Source organism: Neopsephotus bourkii, unplaced genomic scaffold (assembly GCF_033783945.1).
Source record: "Neopsephotus bourkii isolate Nb327-2 ecotype Australia unplaced genomic scaffold, CSIRO-AGI_Nbou_v1 NB_359, whole genome shotgun sequence".
Lineage (NCBI taxonomy): Eukaryota > Metazoa > Chordata > Aves > Psittaciformes > Psittacidae > Neopsephotus > Neopsephotus bourkii.
Window position 1 is genome coordinate 1629886 of NW_026900865.1, and position 23683 is coordinate 1653568.

At 41.0% G+C, this 23683-nt stretch overlaps 1 protein-coding gene across 2 annotated transcripts in view; it reads right to left on the reverse strand.

Annotated features, from left to right (window-relative positions):
* Positions 1–21099: 21099 nt before the first annotated feature.
* The window catches only part of MON2 (MON2 homolog, regulator of endosome-to-Golgi trafficking), a 68027-nt gene continuing 65443 nt past the window's right edge, over positions 21100–23683 (reverse strand). For both annotated transcript variants that reach the window (XM_061348541.1, XM_061348540.1), the window contains one exon: positions 21100–22753. In XM_061348541.1, coding sequence (XP_061204525.1) covers positions 22590–22753 — 164 coding nt within the window. In that variant the 3' untranslated portion in view covers positions 21100–22589. The remainder of the gene's footprint in view (positions 22754–23683) is intronic.

Here is a 23683-nt window from a genome sequence, read left to right on the forward strand (position 1 = left end):
AGGAGCCATATGATATCCTGAGCACCCTGCCATCATTTTGTTACAACAGCAGGGCCATAGGTAGCACAAGGCTGGGGAAGGGAGGGGAGAACATACTGCATAAATATTTAAGGACCTCTGATCCCACTAGACCTTGACTGATCATTTTATTTGGGTTTTGATTAGCATCACTGCTATTTAGCTACTTTCTTTAAGCCTAGCGCTTTGTTGCCTTCTTAGTTCATTTCTACTTTTCAACCAGTAAGAATGGATTGGTAAACTGAAGCACTTGCTTCCTCTGCCATCCTTCCCTGTCTTCTTTTCTACTGTAGCCTAAAGCAGCAGACAGCAGCTGGGTACAGGATGTGTGACAGACCATGTATGACATCAGGGACTAACATAACTAGAAATCTTTCAGGTGCTGGAAAGAAGAAAGATGTTCATGAGGCTGCAGAGTAGTGGAAAAGCTAGGTCACAAGAGAGGGAAGAAACCTGAGGGACCCAGAAAATAACAGCATCGTGGCTGGCAGACTGGCACACTTATAAACATTTAATGTGTATAGCAGTGCTAGCTCTCTCATTGTACATTTGTGCGTACCATTTCAGACCCACCTTACATTTTGGGCATTGTAGCCAAATCTGCATAAAATCATACAGAAATAACCCACTCTATCTTTGCTGACAGAAGCATTTTTGGGGTCCATATTCAGATTTTGCAGACTGAAAGGCCACTGTTATACTGATGGCATCAGCAATGAGGCTAGCTCAAAGAATTACTATTATACTGCCGCACTAGATCTCTAGGCTGCCAAATCAGCATCTGACTGAAATCACTGTGTAGATCAGATAGTGTTACATGACACAGCACAGCATGAGATACATATGGACTGTGACAATGCATGTGCACATCCTGCTAACACTTATGATTATTGCCATGGGCAAGATGACATCAGGAAGCTCAGATATTGCGTATTCAGTACAACCCGCTGTATATGTAGCTATTGGCCCCTAATGAGGTAAGGCACATAGGTGAGTGGAGATACTATTTTCTGATTAGCCTCAGAACTCTAGAGGACACATCAAATAGGTTTTGCACCATAGTGACAGACCACTCAATAACATGGATTCAGACATCAGGTTTACCCATTCTAAAGTAACGGTCCACCAGGAGACTGGAACTGGATGCAGTGTGGCTCAGAGGGCAGTTGGCCTCTTAACAAAAGATGCACTGACACAACAGGGAAAGTGACAGCTCTTCACTCACAGTCCTGAAAACATTCCTACTCATGCAGCTGTCCTCGATCTTCTGGCAATTTCTCCCTTGTTCACCTAAGCCAGAACCTCTCCTCAATGAGGGGTTAATTGTAGCTTGACGTAGACCTGTGAGGAGGTGCAAACAGCTTTCCAGACAGACAAACTTTTGAAAGCTAGGATGACAGAAAATCTAAGACCCAAACTCCAACCAGATCATCGTAGGCATCCTTGTTCCATGCTGTATAACACAGATGGCCTTGAAGCAGTCCTGGTTAAATGCAAGCAGCAAGAACTGGGTGCAACACAACAGTGAATTAACTTTGCAAGACATGGTGAAGGGTTGTAGTTTATATAAGACCCTTATATAAATTATGCATGCTGGTGCAGATTTTAGGTATGCAAGAGATGAAGAGTCTCCTCACTCCAGCGGCCTGCATTGCCAAGAAATTTAGGAATAGGCTTCATATGCTAAAGCACAGTTGCTGACTTGTAGTACAAAGGCGAGCTGTTAATCCGGAAGCGTACTGGTTTTGGGTAGCACAGAGTTAATTTTCTTCATAGTAGCTTGTACATAGCTACATTTTAGACTTGTGCTGGAAACAGTGTTACTAACACAAGGATGCCCTATTGGTTACTGCCAATTGGAGCTAATAGGGTCAAGGCCTTTTCTGCTTCTCACCCCACCAAGCCAACAGGCTGGGTGTGAACAAGGAGCTGGGAGGGGACACAGCCGGGACAGCAGACCAAGGGATATTCCACACCATATGATGTAATGCTCAGTATATATAAAGCTGGGGGAAGAAGGAGGAAGGGGGGGAGGATGTTCAGAGCAATGGGATTTGTCTTCCCAAGTAACCGTTATGTATGATAGAGCCCTGCTGTCTGGAGATGGCTAAACCCCTGCCTGCCCTTGTCTGCCTGCATGAACAGCGTTTGCTTTACCTGTTAAACTGTCCTTATCTCAACCCAGGAGTTTTCTCACTTTTACCTTTCTGATTCTCTCTACCACCCCACTGAGGTGGAAGTCAGCAAGTGGCTGTTGGTGCTTACTTGCTGGCTGGGGTTAAACCACAACAGGAAGAAGCCCAGTGCTCCACAGAGTCAGACTGCACCGTTTAGCCTTTGCATTTATAGCACAGTCACAACCCTTCACAGAGGACTGTACTTGGCGCTACATCTCCCTCAGCTTCTAATACATGTGTTCAGCTTAGGCACAGGCAGAACAAAAGGAGCACCTGCCATTAAACATCTACACCCTTGGCCTCATCTCCCCCCCGGCATAATTCAGGGTTCAGCTACAACACACCTAAAAATCATTCAAGAAAGACACACAACAGTGGAATCTGTCCTGCCTAGATAGGGGAAATGGAAAGATGGATCCAGACGGTGACAGAAGTCATAAACAATACATTTTTCAGAAGATTCTGAAGATCCCAAGTCAGGAAGGAACAGAACAGAGGCTCTCAAAGAAAGGTCTCAGGTTTTGAGTTCACTTCTGGGCCCTCTGTGTTATTTCTGTTAGGCATATCACCACACTTGACACTGCACTAGAGATGAACATGTCTGTAACAGCTGCACACATCACTACCTGCTGAATGTCATGGTTCTCTGTAGAAACACAATTCATCTCAAGTATCATTTTATTGGACAAGTGATACAGCTTTCACTTACATCTACCTGAGAAAAAAGGCACCACTTCATACTTCAAATACAGAAATGTAATAAACTATCATAACCAACGCTTTTCATGATACTTCAAATGTACTATTTTTTATGTTTATTTTCATCTTCCAGAAGCTTCCTTCTGAATGCTCCTCAACTTGCCCCCTTGAGAGCATGGTGCAGAAACTCCGGGAATGAACAAGGTCTATTTTAGACTGAAACTAAGCTGCAACCTGAAACACAAGGCTTCAGCAAAACCACACCAGTTTTTACCAGATAAATTGAAAAACAGATAAAAAGTAGGTTTGGAAGCAGCTGGAAGTCTGACACCATACTTTTTTCTTTGCTTCCACACCTACTACTTTTCTTTGCAGGTGGCATACAAAGGATGCTCTCTCTTGCCTTTCTGCTCATAAGCCTTCCAGGAACATGTGCCAAAGGTAATACTAGGTCACTGGGCTATCACCTGAACATTCCCTCCTAATGTGGTGCTTCAAAAGAATCAACAGCAAAGCATCCCGTCTTCCCTTCCAACACACACAAGCCTCCACATGGAAGGTGGGGTAAGTATGACCTTGCCTCATTCAATGCCAATGTTTTCATACTAATTCCTTTGTCTTACTTTTGTGGGACAAAGCTTAAGACTCATGCAAGGCAAAATCCTCACTTCTTGCAAACGATGAAATGGAGGGCACAAAAAGCACCCTTCAGAATGGGAGGAGGCATGCTCCGAGTTCTCTTCAGGTGAGAAGGGCAATTGGGAAATACCACACTACTTCAGTAATGAGATGTTTAAACCTATTTTCACTTAAGTCACAAGAATATAATTTCCTTTTAAAATTTCAGCCTTCTTTCAAGTGGCCAGGCTTCAGAAGTTACTGTGGAGAGCGCAGAAAGAAGAAATAAGGTCTTCAGAGACCAGGAAGGGATCTGATAACCAGACATCATCGCCACTATTTTCATAGGTGGCCTAGAACAAGAGACTTTCAGCATTTATGAGAGAAGGTGCAAGACTGGATTTCTTTTTCCGTTCATGTTCCATCACTTAGTCCTGGATGTAGTTAATCTGATGTACCAAGACAATTCTTTGTCACAGCCATTGCAAACTTCACCCGATGCCTAAACCAGACAGGCAAACTTCAAACAGTATGAACTGCAAAGATGCAGGCAGTTTTGCCTGTGTTGCAGAGACAAGCAGGGTAAAGCCAACAGGGCAAGAGTGGGAGCTTTAGGTAGAGAAAAAAGGGAAAGACAGCAGGAAAAACAAAAACCAGAAAAAAATTGGTAAGAGTAACTGGAAGTCAAGGTAAGAGAGCCCTTTCTGTAGGTAAAGTCTTGGCTAGGGAGAAGAAACAAGTTCACTTCCAGTCTTCAGTTGCTTCCCAGATCACGAGACCAAACACAGCAGCTTTCACTTCCCATGGCTGAAGGCACACTCCAACCTCTTCCCATTAAATTCAACCTTATGCAATTCCACTAAATCCCCACTAAAGGCTAACTTTTTTCTGTTATGTTTCTCCAGCCTTTCCCCCTGTTAACACCTTCAGTGGCAGGACACGTGTTCTTTTATGACAGAAGTTCACAAAGCCTGCACATTAATGCAGCTGAGAAGCTAAAAGACTCCCAGCTAAAAACTCATCTTGCTCAGGTAAGACTGAGTACTTTCTTAAATGTGTATGTTTGTATAAATTATGACCTAAGCAAATATTAGAAGATTAATATTCAAGAAAATGTAGATTAATTAGAATCTGGGTATTTAAGACACCTTCCCAAACATTCACACTTTTGTTTTGAATGACATTTCCATTTCTGCTACAGAAAGAATCTCTCTAAAGGCATATACCATGAGAATATACATATAAAACTTTCTCTGGAAGCAATGTCCTAGAACCAATTTCTATCATTTCACTGAGTAACTCTTAAGCACAGGACAGTAGAAGACACAAGTAAATTATTTAAATATCAAGAACGTGGTTCGCTTTCATTTATAATTACCAGTGTAAGCATTTCCTTCTGTTAATTTAGTACTCCTTCCAACAGAGCAAGGAAAGCATCCAACGAAAAGCTGCACATATAACTTGTTAAAGGCACTGATGTATTTTAAGTAAGCGCTTATGTATTTATAGACGTAATTCTCTAGAAACTGGCATTTCCTCTTACTGTCTTAAGCTGCTTCCCAGCGTCAGTGGAAGGTCTCACTGACTATGTGCATGGCCCAGGATATATTAAAGTAGAATCAAGTGAGCCCCCAGTGAAGGCAAGCTCTCAAATATCAATTTTGCTAGCATGGGAACACAGCACTCTCCTTGGTGACAGAGAGGGCAACTGCACCCTGCAGGGAAGCAACTATCTTGAATCTAAGATTTTAGGTTGATGCATGCCAGTATCTTTAGAAGCAGCATTGACAGACAGTAGCTGGAGGGGTGAGCAGCTGGTGTCTGTTCTTCAGAAAATAGGTAAGACAATAGCACAAAAAGACATCAAACCAGGGAATAAGAGCATCCAAAGCTTAATCGACTATGCTGTGAATCTCAATGCATTTTTATTATTCCATGAGTCAAAAGAAGTGCTCAGAAAAGCTACAGAGGAACATTTCTTGCCGTACTTTCTCACCCAGCATAGCAAACAATACACAATAGGGATACTATAAACTAAATAACTTTGCACAGAAATTCCATCAACTCAGCCATGTGCCTATTTTAATGTTTCTATAACCAATTCACACGAGAAGTTTCACTGAGTGAAACCTCTGAAGAATAAAGGGGGGGAATTTTCTTCAAGAGACAATGCCATGGACAATAATGTGCCAGCAGTACAGCTTTTTAATTGGCATGATGCAATTTTTCTTTCCAAACTAATTCATCAAATCACAATAAAGGGCCATGGAACTTGCAAGATATGAGCTACTCTTTCCATTTTTGGTTTTCAGTGTTTCAGAAATACCAGTTTCAACTTTTACAACATCACTAAGATAAGGCTCTCCATTCCACTGCAGAATTACTGTTTGCCTCAAAGCATGATGCTGCAGCCTTTCTCATGTATGTAAACTATGTAAAAGTAAAGCTGGACAGTTAAGCAGTAAGGACTGAGACTAAGACAATGCTAATGATGGAACTTCTCTGGACTAACTTCTGTACTTTGACTGCAAGACTGAGAGGTGGTCTGAACTGAGAAATGTATGGATATCCCTAAAGAAAAGCTGATCATCTTTAACGCAGCTCCTCAAGGAAGTAATTCACATGTGCTCACCTGAAACCGACCAAGCAACACCTAACTGGCACTTATGTGAATATGAAGACAAACAACCTCATGCATTATACATCTCTCCAGTAGTCACTTACCTGCACTATTTCAGTACCACTATCTTATTTTCGTACACACTCTTTATGTTCTCCTGAACTCTGAAGTCACCATCCAGATCACAAAGAATTGATTGCTCTGGTGGCAATTTTTGAGGTGAAGTTTAAGGGAGATATTTTACACAGGAGATAAATGACTAAGTACTTACTGGTAGTATACTCAAACACATTTTCTCCCATTGACTGTCTCCCTCAAACCCCCAAAAACTACAGAGGCAGCCAAGTTCTAGTTCCATCCAAGTTGCCTGAGCATAAGAAGGGAAAGCAACAGGGAGGACAATTTCACACCACCCACCTACAAGCACTTAGCTTAGCTGAAGCTCCTTCACCTCCCTTACAATCAACATACAGAGAAAAGCTCCTTGAAAGGGTAATTCAGATCAAATAATGCTAAAGCACTTGAAAGTGTGATTTACATCAGGGATCCGCCTCTGCCTTCTCCACTGAAGAGAAGGACTAGTGGATTAGCCAGTTACAGTAGATACCTAAAGGTAGATGGGAAAATATCACTCCAACTTCCAAATCAAACCTTAAGAGGGTCTGTTTGAGACATGCTGTTAGGATGTAAAAAGCAGGCAGCTATAGCATCCTTGTTGCCCCTTCCAATTAAGGGGGGGCGGGAGGGGAAAGCCAGGGTATGTTTTAAATTTGTGGGCAGTCAACAACTATGTTCACTGTTTTACTTCAAAGAAAAGAAAGCCTACTAGTAACAACACTTAACATGTTAGTTTGTTAGTGAGAGTGAGAATACCTAGCTTTATAAAGTTTAGATTATGACAGAGCATCAATTACCAGAGTAACACATTGCACAGGGCAGAAATGAAGTATCATCAGATTAAACCTGTCAGCAAGTATGATGCTCCCTACGTTCTGCAAAGCACTTTGTATTCAGCGGAGGTGCAAGAGCAACCTTTGCATGTTTTCTAAACACACAATGCATTCAAACAATTCAAAAAAAGGCAAAGTTAAACACCTCTAAGTTTGCCCAACTTGCCCCAATATCACACACAATTAGAACTGTGAATAAGCAGCAGTACTAAAGCACCAACTTATTCTTAGGTGTTTAGCAAAATCTTTAACTTTCACTAAGAAGTCAAAAGATTAACCACAACCTATCCAGTGAGGTCTCATAAAGACTGAAAAACCTCTCATTTTTAAAAACATAGGAGACAGTTATGCATATTTTTGTAAATGCTTTAATAGAGTCCAAGTTCAAGCCATTGTAATAAATGATCAACACACCAGAATTCACATCAAAGATACCCTCAGCCCAATGCACCAGCAATTTTAATTAATTCACAGTGGGTTTGCTTTTCACAGCAATTCAAAATATACAGGAAAAATCTCAGAAGTTCACCTAAAAATTGTTAGCATCAAGCAGCACAATACTACACTGTAAAAAGACTATCTTATCAATGTAAGGAAGTGGCAGTTACATATTTTTGCCTTTCTTAGATAAATATTCAGGATTTTTTACCATTCAAACAGAAGCCCTTAGTATTACACATACAACTTTTGCATATTCAGAACACGGAACATACAAGTCCATCACTGATCTGTCTTCACGAAACAGAAAATCCACCTCTTTCAAGGGTGCCTTGCGAATAATAACCTTTAAGCTTGAGAAGAAATGCAGACACTTGTTCTTCAGCCCAAATTCAGGTGCCCTCCAAACACTGTGAACGAGTGGTTTTCAATCCAGCTGTGCAAAAGCAGCAGCATCCTACTGATGGGGTCAAACCCCACTGCTCGTCTCAGTGGCCAAGGCTAGACTTCTTCTGCAGAAGTAGGAGGAGAAGGAATTGTTGCCACCTCAGCAGCATGCAATCCCGGGAAAACAAAGGGGATTCCCATTGTCATTGTCTTCATCGGCAGCTGATCATCACCAGCACTAGCAAGGCAGTAGCTTGCGCAGTTATCTCCACAGCGGGCAATGTCACAACCCGACCAACAGCACAAACTACTACCTCAGCCAGGGCCCTGGTGCACCCTACCCCTTCTGAAAGGGGGAAACAAGCAGGCAGACAACACAGCAACAATAAACGAAATTAGAGGGAAAACCAGCAGAAAGATAAAAGGGCTCTGGGGTCTTTTGATGATCCTCTTGTCTCCTTTATCTGCTGCAGACATCAACCAGACTCCTCTCGCCTGACTGTGAAAAGCAAAGGGAAACCCCGCCCAGCTCCCTCCCCAGCTTTGCCCTTTTCCTTGCATGACCTGAAACCGACGGGAAGAGCTTCATTTATCAGATACATTACAGACCCCAGCTGGTACAGTAAAGATCACGTTTAATTTCAAACAGCCACAGTTCCGCAAGCCTGTAACAGATGGGGCGGGGAGGAGGAGAGAGGGAGGGAAGAAAGGAGAGAAACGGCGGGTGCGTGTAGGGGGGAGAAGCAGAGCAGACAGGCACCCCCACACGTACACACACACACACCCCGACCCCCCAGCCCGCCTCAGCCGCCCTCCCTGCCCACCCTCCGCAGGAACCTCAGCAGCACAGGACCTGCCTGCGCCGAGCCGCGCCGCCCCTCCCTGCAGCACGGCGTCCGCGCCAGCCCCGGCCCCGGCTGACGGCGGGCAGCCCGTGGAGGACGGGGGCTCGGGGCAGTGAAGCTGCAGCCGCCGCCAGCCCGCCCGCCCGCAGCTGACCTCCCGCCGTCCGCGGGCCCCGGCAGGCCGGTCCGCCCGCTCCCCGGGGAGGCGATGGGCCGGGGGGGCTCCGCACCCAGCTCCGCTCGCCCGAGAACGGGCCATGCCGCCGCCCAGAGCGAAGGGGCCGAGAAAGGATCCCCCGCCCCGGCCGCCCCTGCAGGCAGTCCCTGCCGCCGCTCTCCCGGCGGGGAGGAGCGAGCCGAGCCCTCAGGCGAGGGCGCCGGGGCGCAGCCCAGGGGGGTTAGGGAGGGGGAAGCGCTCGCCTTAGCCGGGCCCGTAGACAAAGGAGGCGCCGGGCGGGCGGTGCGGCCCCGCTGCCGCCGGGGCTCCGTCCCTCGCCGCCGCTGCCGCCGCCTGTGTGTCCGGCTGAACCATAGAGATCATTTAAGGCGGGGGGAGAGAGGGGCTCATCCGCTGCCCACGTGACTGGACATGTCACTCACCCGGCCGGCGCCATCTTGGAGAGGGAGGGGGAACGCTGCCCCCAGCAAGTAGTCAAGATGGCGCGGGGTGGCGGGAGGCCGCTATTCACAGAGGGACTCTGCGCCGCTCCGCTGCGGCTCTCCCTTCGGTTGCTGCCGAACTGCGCAGGGGGCGTTGCGCTCCGCAGGGGGGATGGCGGGAGGGGCAGCATCTCCCGCTCTCGATCCGGGACTCCCTGGCAGCCGCGGGAAAGGCCGCGGCCGGTGCGGGGCCCGCGGGGGGTGTAGGCGGGGTTGGGGGGAACGCGACACAAGCGCCATGAAGTGAGGGTTTGTCGCTGGGAGCGGGGCCCCAGAGCAGCGCAGCCCAGCGCCGCGGCTGGCTTCGCGCCCCGGTAGGGCTGCAGAGGGTTCCCGGTGCGGCGAGAGCCGGGCCGGGGCAGGCTCTGAGCGCTGCAGGGTGGCACGGAGGTGTCAGTGTGCTTTCCGGTTACATGGGTGGCGGCGCGGCGCTAACGGCACCTCCGCGCTGTGAGAACGGCGAAGAGGGCACGGGCTTGGAAAGCAGAGCAAACCTTAAACGTTGGCGGTGGTTTTAACTTGGAAAAAGGAATTCGTTTCGCACTACGAAGTTTATATGTACACACACATACAAGTAGAAAACGTGGAAACTCAATTTCTAAATGGAGTAGATCCCAGGACGATTAATCCATACTAGAAACTGCCCGCAAAGAAAGACTGTGAGGTTCATTAGGAAGCCACAAAACTAACGCTAACTTTTTCATCGTTGGTTTTGGCCTTCACCACCAACATACCTTACCAACCAGTGCACTGGAAAAAGCCAGCCACCACTACACAGGAGGAATTGGGCTGCAAGAGTTAAAAACAACTGGTTTACAATGACTGTGTACCACTGGTGATGCAGAATATGGAAATAACCCAGCTTGGAGCCAGACCCCAAATGAAACAATAGTGTTGGAGTTCCCAGAGTAAAACTATCTACCAATATGGGGAAAGAACAAAATACAATGCCTGCAGGGACAACTTGCAATAAATTGGTAGTTGACAAGTCACACTAGGAAGCAGCCAAAACATTGCCACCTTAGAGAAGAGGCAAAACACTTCCTGATTGCGTGGTTCTCGGTTTTTACAGTTGTTACCTGTATTAGGCATCAGGCATGTCCTTTAAAGCCACACCAAGGCACAATCAGATCACTAATTGCTCGTTTAAAAGACATTTCAAACCAGCGATGTTCTATTGGAGAAAAAGTGCTAAGAGTTACGCTTATAAAATACATGTGGTTTTGATACTGACAAGTTAAAGCACAATCTACAGCTGAGGAAATGGAAACATCCAGTAACTCAGAGACCTCTGCTTCTGGTTCTGGAAGGGGCTGCCTGATCTCCTTCAGACCACTGTGCCTCAATTCTTAAGCTGTATCTTTTTACCATTTTTCCTGTCAAATTTCAAATAGACTATTTAAGATTATATTACAAAAGGTAGTAATGGTGTAATAAGAATACTTAGAATATTGAACTTCTATTTATAATATAAAGCAGCTTTTACACAAGACTATACATATTTCATGTCTTCCTGAAATAAGGTCTCTTTTATATTCATTAATTAACAGACTGAAACCCATCTTAACATTGTGAGTACGTACTTGGACAAGGAGTCTGCAATTTCTGTATGAGGAAAATTGGCACTTCTGGGTGGAAGTAAAACGTAAATTTAAACAACAGCATTGGGATGATGAATATAATTATCTGTAAGAAGGGCCAGATAAACAACAGTAGAATACAGACATTGCTTAGAAGTTTGGTAAATTTATTAAATGGAATTTTGGTAGTCTACCATGTATAGGTAGAAATTGTATTTTTAAATTGTTACCAAATATGACTAAAAGGTAACAGTGGATATTTGGCATACATCACAATTTATTATGTGGCAAATCAGAACACCAGTGCTTTCTTTTGAGGTCTGCATTTTTCTGAAGACTACAAGTCAAAGAACTTACTAAAGTAGATCCTGGAAAGCAGTGAAAAAGGAACTAAACTATTAGGAAATATGCAAGGCTGCAAATGGATGCAGGTACCAACCAGCATCTGTCCGGACCCTCATGTTTGTTGGAGCCACCCACCTTCCTGATTCCCTCATGCTGTCCTACACCCTGTAATACAAAGCTCAGAAAAGACTTTGAGGACTGGTAGTAATAGATTGAGCAGTAGTTAAACATTATATAAAAAACAAACAGAAAAGTTCTCTGATAGGGAGTGTATGAAAGTGTAGCAGGGCTGTAAAACTTTAGTTCAGTTTACTGAGTTCGTGAATATAGTCATGCCATGTACTTAACCAAATGGCAGAGCCTATGGAAAACCAGGACAGATCAGTAGCAAGGAGAATTTAAAGTTCAAAAAGAGCTCTATTTTCTACACTGACAGTAACTATTGAGCTTTTAAGTGTTCATCTAAGTTTTTAGACTAATGCAATGACTATAAGGAAGTCATAGCATGTTGTCCCCCGCAGGGACAGGATACAACAAATAAATACTTGAATACCATCTTGACAAGGGAAAAAAACCCAGCCACAGCTGTGTAGAAAACCAAAAAGCAAGCAAGCAAACAAACAAAACACAAAGAAAATGCTCTCAGGGGAGCTCAAAAAAGCTATCACACCATTGACACACTGCAATAGCAAAGTTAGTTGCATTTACTGTGGCTGCCTGCCTGAACCACTGACAGAGATTCATCTGCCCCATTTTGATATGTCTAAAGAAAACTGAAGAAAACCCACGGAACACCAGAGGCTTAAGCCTAATGCAGCTGTCCTGTGCTCCTGTAGCAAGAACTGGTGCTTCCACATAGCAACTTACGTGACCTCTTTTAGGATGGAATGGGTCTCCTGGCAGGGCTGCCTGTTTGTCATCCCTGACTGCAAATGAAAGCCAGACTAGTTAATCCTGGGGTAGATCTCACCATTTTAGTTACCTAAGTCTCAGAAGAGGAATCCAACTTGTGCCTCTCTCAGCCTCTCAGTCCACACTGCTTCTCACAAGTTTGATTACAGGAGGAGTAACTTCTGTCAAAAATTACTTGGTTTTAATGATCTAAATAAGCAGGGAGCTATGTTTTAAACCCTATTTTCATCTGTATTTCTCATAAAAGATTATTTATAACTTCATTAGCAATTGTTTAAACGTTTGTTTGCAGTTAAATACAGTCATTGCGCTAAGACTGGCACCTTTTATGACTAGGGAATACACTTCACAAAATTAACAATTCTATACCTTATTAGATGCTAAATGGTTACACTTTATTTCATCTCAAAATAGTTATTTTTTTATTAACACTTCATTAGCTTGCATAGAACTCTATTTGTAAGCAAAGCAGAATATGAAAAATGGCATTCAAAATAATTCTTAGACTGATCTGGTTTAAATGTATTGGATACATTAATGAAATACATGTTAAAACAGAGGACAGAACTGATAGTTTCTCACTTGCACTGCCTTCAGCTTTTCAGTAGAGTTGATTTTACCTTCACATCCTACGTATGGAAGAAGAAAAAAATCCCAAGCTTCTTCGGTTCCTGATCCGTTTCCAAGTTTGAGCTAGTTGCTTGAATTGAGCTTAGTTGTTTGAATTGAGCTAGTTAAAGTAAAATTGAACTGCAAGCTACTGCTATCAGACTGGGGGGGGGGGTTAGCACTGAAAAAACACTTGCTTCCTCATTCTTGCTTTATGGAGGGGAAGCTGTTTTGTGCTACTCCATTCATTATTTCAGTGCATTCTCTTTAAGACTTTGGCAACACGTAACTGCTTAAAATTTTAAGAGATTATAGTGCATACAGCTATAACAGAGGTTATTGATTTCATATTTTCAGAGAAAATATTTAATTTAATCAGTCTCTTCTAAAATAAATGTTTATTTTTCCTCATTTGTTCTAGAGCAGTACTTCGTGCAGACGCTGGGGCTCATTTTAGTGGTAAGGTAGTACCACATTATGCTACAATGCCAAGCCCTGAGGCACAAACAGATTTTCAGTAAGCAGATCTGCAAGTAATAGTTGTGATGTACTCCAGAAACCAGTTCCTTGTACATGTACATGCCAGCAGTACTATGCACATAATATTCATGTCCCCTTCCAAGTTTTCTCATGAGAGAGGTTGATAAAAACCAGACTGCTGTCTCTGCTTTTTAAAGATCCTCTGTTGGTGGCAATCTGGGTTTGGGTGCCATCTTTCTATGGAGACTCCCAGTCCCTCCTCTCGTGGCCAGGTATAAGTCTATGTGATGTGATGGGGGAAAGAAGTGTGAGTGTGCTGGCCAGGAAGGAAGCCAGAAACATCAGCAATTTCTTGGCAGCTTCAGTATTTCCAAGTAAGAAATAGTTAACATTAAAAACAAAAGACCAGGCAGTGTCAAGTTTCAAGTTACCAACAGTCTCTCATCCTCACAAGCCTTCACAGTCCTGAAGCTGTCAACTTAAGAAACACTGCTGGTCATGGAGACTCATGCCCAGTTTAAGGCAGATATTCTGTACGGAGCAGCAGTTACCAAGTTTGAAGACTGGAGTCTTCAATAACAAAACTGCAGAGGGATTTTCTTTCTTATTTATCTATTGGCAATCCCTTCTGAAAACAAAAGACCAAAACCCCCTAAACAACATTAAACTGATGGGCAGTATAGGCTGAGGCCTCTGCATATGTTTCAACAGTGCTGTATTTCTGATTAGAGAAAAAGATGGTAGCTGTACTTAACTTTCAGTAAGGTACATGTTTTGGGTGAAAACAGGATTACACTGCTGACAAAGAAGATTCCTTAAGAAGTTCTGGACAACCAGTGAGAATAAACACGTTAACACAGAGAGAAAAGCATATCATACTGATTTGTAAAATAAGCTTATCTGCCAATTCCTCTAAGCACAAATAATAAATAAGAGCAATAAATACTCTCATGGCTTGCTAATGTAATACTGAAGTTAGCACAGTAAATACAAAGGTATCTTAGCCTTTTAATAGAATCTGTTTCATAATCAGGACAAATGCTTAAATAAGGAGCTCAGAAACAGAAGGATCAGTTTTTAGCATGTTGCTGTCTGATAGGACACATGGACATTCTGAATCAGGAAAGTGAATGACAACTAATGCACTGTAGGTAATCTTATTTGATGTACTCCACAATGCAACGGAAACCCCCTATTCTGTTGGCGATATCACTCGGTACTATTTCTATTGCAACAATTTCATCCTGTCTTTAACATACACCTTAATTCTTTAAGATATACATTGTTACCTGAAATATTTTAAAACTGTGTGAGTAGAGATCAGGTGTTTTGATGTGTAACTGAAATACAAGGATTTATGTACTGAAATGAAGTTTTGACTGGATGGCTCAAAGACAGTTAACACAATCATTGTATGTATGTATTAGATGTTATAATATCAGATTATGGATTATGCACAAAAAATGTATCAGTTGAGAAAGTTGATATAAAATTTTTTCATTGCTTAATAGATGTTACAACTTTGTTTATATTATTATTATTAGAAACTGTTGCAAAACATGTTTTCAGATCTAGTTCTTGGTGGTGGTAAATGACAGCTGCTTGCACTGACAGCCATTTTAACACTGGAGCAAGTTACTAAAGAAAACCATCAAAACTGTTTTGAAATTCAAGTCTCCTATTCAAGAAAGCTGGCAAAACTAAATGGAAAAAGCCAACTGCTGCTTAACAGCAGCATCTCACAGTCATCTTTGTGAACTGCATCCTCATTTTTGGGAAACCATTCCACCAGTTGAGATGTTAGAGTCACAAGTATGCTAGAGAACAGAATTACAATACACCTGTCAATTTTCTACCAATATAGTAGGCACCTTCCTTTATCCTTCTATTGCATTCAGGGAAGCTACACATATAGTCCTGATCTGCACTCTGACTTGATCAACTAATACTTGCTTTTAGGGCCTTGTTTGCTTGCCTAGACTGTTTCCTGGGTTTGCTTATTAAAGTCACATGAAACAGTGTCCAAAGCCTTACTAAAACCAAGGTTTAGCAACTAGTTCTTATCCCTGTTCAAAAGATCTGTCACTTTGTCATAAAAGGAAATGAGACTTGGGTTCATGTGACTTGATCATAGCAAATACTTATCAGTGGTTACACATGTCACGGATATCTTGCTGATGCTAACAGCAGACTTTAATTTTTCCTTGTCAGGAAAAGAAAAAAAAAAAGAGAATTGATGTTAGGTCAGTTGGTGTGCAGTTTCCATCTTCTCCTCCAGTTTGTCCTTAAAAACTTTCTGCTTTCTTTCAGTCATCTGGTACTTCTCTTGATTTACGTTAGCTTTCAAAGATGATCTTAAAATGCTGAAGTTCCTCAGATTAGTTCTTAAAGTAACAGGAACAAATTCTTCATACCCAGTCTATTTGACAACTTGTAGCACTTGTCTGTCCTGTTCTCCTTTTTCTAGATGAGCTTCTTCAGTCTTTGTCACTCATACCAGTTGCATGAGCTATACACCAGCAATTGACTTTTGACTTTTTGGATCAGTCATCATTATAACCAAACAAAAAATTCAATACACAAATTGCAAATCTGAACCAAACACACAATTACTTGTGTCAATAGCCATCCTTGTTTTAAGTAGTCAGCACTTTCGTTAGTACAAATCTTTCACTGCTTATATGTTTATTCTCTGTCAGTTAGCAGTTACATCTCATCTACTTTCATTCTTATCTGTTAACCTGCTCTTAATTTCCACCTTCCATAGGCCTCCCTGCCAAGTCAATGCAATTCCTCATTTAACTGAGTTGATTCTTATTACAGCTAGCCTCCTCTTGTACTGGGATGTACTTTCAGTCATGACTTGCACATCTCTAGGGAACTGTCTTATTTCCTCAGTTTCTCTCTTACAGAAGGCAAGTCTGAAGTGAGACCTTACCTAACAATTTTCTGTGGTCTGCCTTCTTGAAGTTGAATGATTTTTATTTTGACGTTCTCCCTCTACTGTAAGAATCGTTAATATTTAATTTCACTTTCTTACACAGGTTGTTTTAAAGCATCCAGTTCTTTTCCTCACTTGCTGCTGATGTAGTGATTCTTGATCCCACCAACTGGTTCCTAGACGATGTAGCACCTCCTCTCCTAAATTAGAGAGCAGTCAAATACTTCGGATATGACATAAATCTGAACACTACAAGTCAGCAATGAAACAAGGAATACATTTGATGAGTTCTTAAAATATGACAGAACCTTCATGTGAGGAAAGTATTATCCAGGAAGTATGTTTATATGCTGGTGCACAGGTCCTACTGAAGTGCTCTGTTTGAGAAGCTCTTTCCTGAGACTTGAGATAAACTAAATACTGTACAGACTTTAGTCACTAAATTTATTCATAACCCGCAGCCAGGAAAAACTTTCCATATCCTGTTAGCCTTATAATAGACAGAGTTATGTAGTAAGCTACAGGAGCAAGTGAAGTCTCAAGCAGTTTACACAGCTACCTAAGCATTTTTACCTAAAGATGCTAGAGGTGAAAATTCTGAACCTCACCTGCATGTACAAATACCATCTGTTAAGAGAAATTTGTTGTGTATCAAACCATAATGCTCATAACGTACAGCATACATTATCTTAGAATATTTTATCAATAGATCTATAAGGCATTCCTGAGAATTCTTCAAGCAACACAATCCCAGTTTACTAAACTAAGGGGGGAGAAAAATGTCACTCACTAGTACCACACAAGCCACATTTTCATAAGCCAATTTCTTCACAACTATACACATATTATGCACATGTACACAACCTGTAACATTTTGGGATACTCCCCTTCCCCATTGAGATGTGAGAGATGTGAGAGAACAGTAACAGAATGAAAGATTAGAATAGATGGGCAGAAAATACACACTTATAAATACATAAATATCTTATTTCCTGAAATTTCTGCACCCCTGGTAAGTAGGGGCATTTCTGCTAACGGTAATTTCCACTGCAAATCTGATTTTAAGAAAGCCATCCTCATACAGTCAAAATGTTTAGCATTGGCTTTTCACATTCCTTTCCAGGAGCAGAGCTGTGCTCTTGGACAGAGCCTGGAAATTCTGAGTATTGCATTAAATTAGCTCAAGTTTAGATCCTGCAGGTTCTCATCCTTTAATTACTTGAGTTACTTTTTGAATTATGTTATTTTTAAGCTAAATTTTTAGAATACTGCAGCTTCTAGTGAAGCATTTTTAACTATTCTTTTCCATTATCTGTTCTTACCATATCTGTTTGCAACCAGTTCTTAGTACTGACAAGGCTGCTTCAAAACTTGGCTTTTCATATTGGTAACACTGAATGGTAACAGCCTGGTTCTTAACCAAATGTTTCTAAAGAACACGAGATGTTAAACCTAAAAAACCTCAACTGAAATAAAAAAAAAGTGTATTTTCAAACCAGTTTTCTATAATGGAAAACAACTATATTAATCCTTACGTGACTTTAAAAGGACAGAAAGAGGAAATAGTCTGTATATCCCTGCTTAGTGGTAGAAGTTCATCATAGGACTGTTCTCTAGAGCTCAAGCAACATTCATGACTCAGAAATAATTGCCTGCTTTCTTGCTAAATAAAGACAAAAACCCCAAACAAACAAAAAAACCCCAAACCAACCCAACACTTATCTTCAAATTTAGCTAAAAAACAGACCAAAACAAAACAAAAATCAAGGAGAAACCAGCAACTACCTGATTACAATGAATTCTTGCTTATGTGCCCAGCTCATGAAGTCCTTCTGATCTGAACAGTAACATAAAGGAATCTCAAAGAAACATGGAATTCTGTAGTGTTACATTAGGAACAAGTGAAAATGGCCTCGAAGTCCAAAAGAATAGCACATAATCCTTTTCAACAGACAGATGATATTCATGCTTCAATTGGGCTTTCTTTTTAATCTCATTGCTGACACAGGTGTCAAGCAGTAACAATTCACTCTGCTTCCACAAGAAATGTTCAGTCTCCCACTAGACATCCACTTACACAGGATAAATAACTACTACAGGAGCCATAACTGCTTGCATAAACAAAAGTGTTAACTTTCATGGACCTTGCTTTCATGGCCCAATGCCTAAAAAAATTGGGCTTACGAAAAATTTATTCTTCGTGATTGTAGAAGTTAACTTTATAAACTGCAAATATTAATATTTTTACTCTGTTTATTCCTATATAGTTATTTCACCTATAGAAAATTTCCAAAATACTATTTTCAAGAAAAATAAACAAACATAAAAAATACCTGTATGGACAATATTAAGAACAAGGCTAAAAATTCATGTTACAATTTGTTTAGGGTGCAGAAGAGAACAGAAGAACCCCAAGTAGAATTGCTAGTTCACATTTTGTTACAGTGAGCAAGGTCTCAATTAAGTTTATATGAATAGCAGGGCATATGAAGTGAACTGTAGATGTAGATCTACATTATTTTATCAGAACAAGTAAAACTTCAAAAACAAAGGGAGGAGAACATTACGAGTACAGTAGCATGGACATATTCATGGCCAGGCTGGACATGGTTCTGAGCAACCTGATCTAGCTGAAGATGTCCCTGCTCATTGCAGGGTGGTTGGACTAGATGACCTTTAAAGGTCTCCTCCAACCCAAACTTATGATTCTATGATTCTATGTAGAGGTACTATAGAAAAATGCTTCTGTCTCAAACATGGTATGAAATTATTCTGTTTTTTTCTTGCGTTATCATGAAGTCAACCCCCCCAAAAGGCAAAAAAAAAACCCAGTGAAACTGGAAAAGAGGGTGACAGCAGAATTCACTGCTGTATGTGAGGACACAGCTGGAACACCCTAGTATTGTCACCATGCAATGCAAAAATACCTTGCCTGAAGAGTTCAGGCCCAGTTACGTGAAGGTCTGCTGTTTGGCAAGAAGAAACAACTCAACCTGGATATAAAAACCACCCCATCCACAGGATATGATGGCAAGGTACTGAAGTTTCACAAACGTGCTCCTGTTTGGTCTTGCAAATAACTTTGACCATGTATTTCATGTAGCTTAATGTCCAGTAAAGTTCCACAGATCATCAATAAATGTGGTGGGGAAGCAGACACATGTACAAGGGAACAAAATGGATGTCCAGTTAAATGTTTCTGATGATAAGCAAGTAACTACTGTAGGTTACTTCTAAGAATTAAGACTTACAAAAGGTTCCCAGCTTGAGGCATCTGTTCCTTTTTCTTGAATCAGTTACTATGCAATCTTACATCCTTGTGTACATTAAGGCAATGGCCACTGCATTGAGACATAGAAGTTTCCCCAGTAATTCAAATTCTTGATATGAATCTTCTAATAATCCATTAGACCCTCACATTTTCTCTTTGGATTTCCAGTGGATGTCTTTTTTAAAGTTGGAGAGAAGAAGAAAAAAAGTGAAGGTTGTGGTTACCTTAAATAAGTTTATCTTTTAACTTCCAGCTGACTTACTTCCATACAGTCAGACGTACCCCTTTTCCAGCTGATTTCAGTGACACAATGCAGACCCCAAGCCTGAAAATGTCCACATGTTTTACTTATCCTGACTAAGCAACCCTACAGACTTGAAGTTGCACACTGGCCTACTCTGTAGGTAACACTAAATTAAATTTCTTCAGGAACAACATCTACCTCGCTAGAAACATGTAAAAATGTGAAATTTAAATATTCAAAAATGCTGTTTGCATCAAAGAAGCCAATACTTAAATGCTGGACAGGAAAGCACAGAATAGGGAATAACTCTTATTCACAGACAAAATTAGACAACAAAACCCCTATTTTCTAAACTAAATAGCTTTGGTTTTAGATCTCAGACTATACAAAACATCAGTAAGCAGTTTGAGTATGGTCCACCACAATTTGCATTTCCAAAACATGCCTCAAATAACAGGTATTATTTTGTAATTAAGAGGAAAAGAAGGAAAATTAGCTCATTGTTAGTTTATTTCAAAACTCTTTGAAGATTAATGTCCACAGGTGGTAGTCTGAGCAATAAAGTCAGGAAAGACTTAACACACCCCCATTTCAAAATACAGATACTGCTGAAGTTTTGCTTCACTGGACAGAATGCACCTGTGTTAGCACTGAAAAACCAGTTAGAAGCTAATTAGAAACACACTCACCCAGATCTGTACACCTCTTTCCAGAAATCCTGGTTAAGGTAATATATTCTAAACCAAATTAATACCCTTCTTGCCAGTTCTACACTTTGTTTCTTTAATTACATCATAGACCTTGACTTTCTTCCACTAATTAGGAGAGCACTTGCCAGGTTTTCATTTTCAGAGTACAGATGATGCTGTTATCTGTATGTGGGACCCAGTTCTGCCATATACTGGAATTGCTCCTCCAAAGCTATTATTTGACATAAATTCTATTAATGGGAAGGATTTGTTTCCTTAATGTAAACTGTGTTCTCTAAAAACTACCCACCACTGATGATTAAGTTCCATGCAACTTTGGTCACAGAGAAAAGTGGAAGATCTTGAAGCCTCTTTAATACTGTCTGTACTCCAGAACAGAAAGCTTTTAAGAAGGACCATAAACTGCAGCCTTCTGGGAGCAAGCTATTCAAAGATGGGCTGGTATCACACTATTCACATAGGGTATTTTTAACCCTGACCACTTCATCACACGTTCACCTTGAAGCTCCTACAACTTTTACAACTTTTTTATCTATTCACATGTACCGATGTCCCTTTAGCCAGGAAAGTGTAAAGCAAACAGATATAATACCAGTTCTTAGGCATGATAATCTCTTTTAATATCTACAAAAGACTTTAAGGAACAAAAACCTAAAGGTATGCTCTGAAATTCTGAAATCCATAGAAAGGCACCTGTCTTTTTTACATTCGGCCTTTGTGCTTCCACATCACAGATTAGAAATATGTGAATACAGATGAAACATTACTGAAATCATAATTAAATTAGAATTTAAGTGCTAAGTCACATACTTTAAAAACAATACTATTAAAAGTGGTTTGCTTCAACTGGGTATTACGTGGAATTGAAACATTTACATTTACTTAATGACAAACTTTACTGCACTTCTAAATGAGTAACTATCTTCAAAAATACACTTCTCATGGTTTTGTATCAGACACAGTTTATAATTAAAAGATTAGAACAACTTTTGGGCATTGAAAAGACATTACAAAAACAAAGCACTTAAAAATACTGAACAAAATATTACAGCCAAGTATTTCAGATGTTTGAAATCACCTTTCCTGGGTCATGAGTCAAAGACTGATACTTGCCAAGAAGGTCAAGAGAGGCTGACAAACTTCAAATAAGGTTTATTTTCTTAAAGCAAGGCTGCAACTCCAAAAATAGTTAGAGTTGAGTAGAACAAATGTCTTGGAAACAAATATATTCTGAAGTGAGGTATGGTAGTGTTGAAGTGCTACAGTGGATTTCTGCATATTCAAACTTACTTCAGGTCAACTACTGTGAAGTTTTGAGATCGGCAGACTACTGACTGCTTCCTTTGTCATATGACCCTTAGGTAGATGCCCGATGGCCACAGAGAAGATACATTCAGTTAAGCAAAAGAACTAACAGCATGATCAGATATGAACGAGCATATCTGGCAAATTAGAAGGCAAACTGTAAGGAAAAATGCAAGCATACAACTTATTCATGATAAACACATTTTAGAGCATTTAACATTATCAACATTTTAAAAATAATTTAAATAATAAATGCAACTATTTTAATACAGAACTGTACCATTTATTATACACACAAGTATATCAGTTCCCTTTGTTTACAAAGGCTGGTTACAGATATATGGAATGTTACAGTACTATCTTGCATAAAATTTTAGTACAATTCGTACTTCAAAAAAAGGGTGCAAAACACCAGCCTAATAAATCCGACTGCATTGAAATATTTTTAATTACATCATGAACACTTACACAACAAGCTGTACATAAGCCCACTTTTCAATCACCACTTCAAGATACTGTAGCAAGTACATTGGGTTATAAATGATTCCAACTATTCAGTTAAATTTATTAAAGGTTTGCACTGCTACTCACTCTGGAACCTTGGAGATATAGCCTGTATTCATGAATTACTGAGCTCTTGTTAGTACAGTTAAAAGGCAGTCAGCACTGGTTGCCAAAGTACTGGTCACAAGAGATTTCCTCAGAGAAACTTCACCCAGGAACAAACATTTTTGGATACCTTTGTTTTTCCTTCAAGGATAAAAAAGTAGTTTTATGGGGTCAAGACGCTCCATTCTGTACCTTGGATGCTGGTGGATGCATGAAGTCCTTAAAGGGAACCAGTGCCTCTTTCAGAGCAGAGCGCACTTCCGAGGAGGAGCAGGTGATACATTCTACTAAGGTTGGGTACAAGGCAATAACTTGTGCCCACGTATTAGCGTCAACTGCAAGGAAGACAAGAACAGACTGAATCACTTATTACTGTCCAAATTCTTACAACAGATTTTTCCAATATCTGTATAAATAAGGGCATGTTCAGCTATCTAAATACAGGTATCTAGTGTTACAGAGATGCTACGACATCTGTAACAGGGCTCTCAGATATGATGTAGGATTTTTGCAGGAGAGCCATACTCTTTTTGCAGCAGCAGCTGGAAGCCAGATGGGTTGTCCATAAAATGGTGCTACACACCTGTATTTCTACGTGAGTCATTCACTGTGTTTTCTGGATGAAGAACTGACAAACTGAAGCTAATACTTTTATTAAATCTGTAATACATGTACATTTTCTGCCTGCTCTTCTCAGCTATTAACAGAAAATTGAACTGGATGCACATTTCACTTTTGGAAACCTGTCAGCAATGAGGCTTTCTATTAATTTCGAATCATTCCAGATTACAAGAGCTATAGCAGGCAGAAGGAGAAACCCTGGACCAAGACACAAAAATATCCATGGTAAAGTTTATTAGTCCAACAAGTGAAAGCAAATATTGTAGCACATATCCCATTTATTAGGTCACTTCCTTGCTTACCTGAACAAACCCCTGATTTCAGACAGTGTTAATAATTTTATTTAAAGAAATAAAATTATTAAAAGCTACAAGCGGGAGTAAAGTGATTCTCTAGTTTGCCCAGTGCTTCCCTTCATGAGAAACTACACAGGAGGTTTGGCAATCACTGTCATATAGGGACAGGTGAAGAATTTCTCTCATTGCAGGAGGAGGGATGTGAGGAACAGTCCAGCTGAGTTGGCTATTTTACCCCTCTAAGAGAAAGGACCACCAAAGTAGCTCTTCAGTTGCCTTCAGCAAAAGCCAAAAGGCTTTACGCATTCTGGCATAGTCCTTTCTCCCATCAGCCTTGAAAACCACATG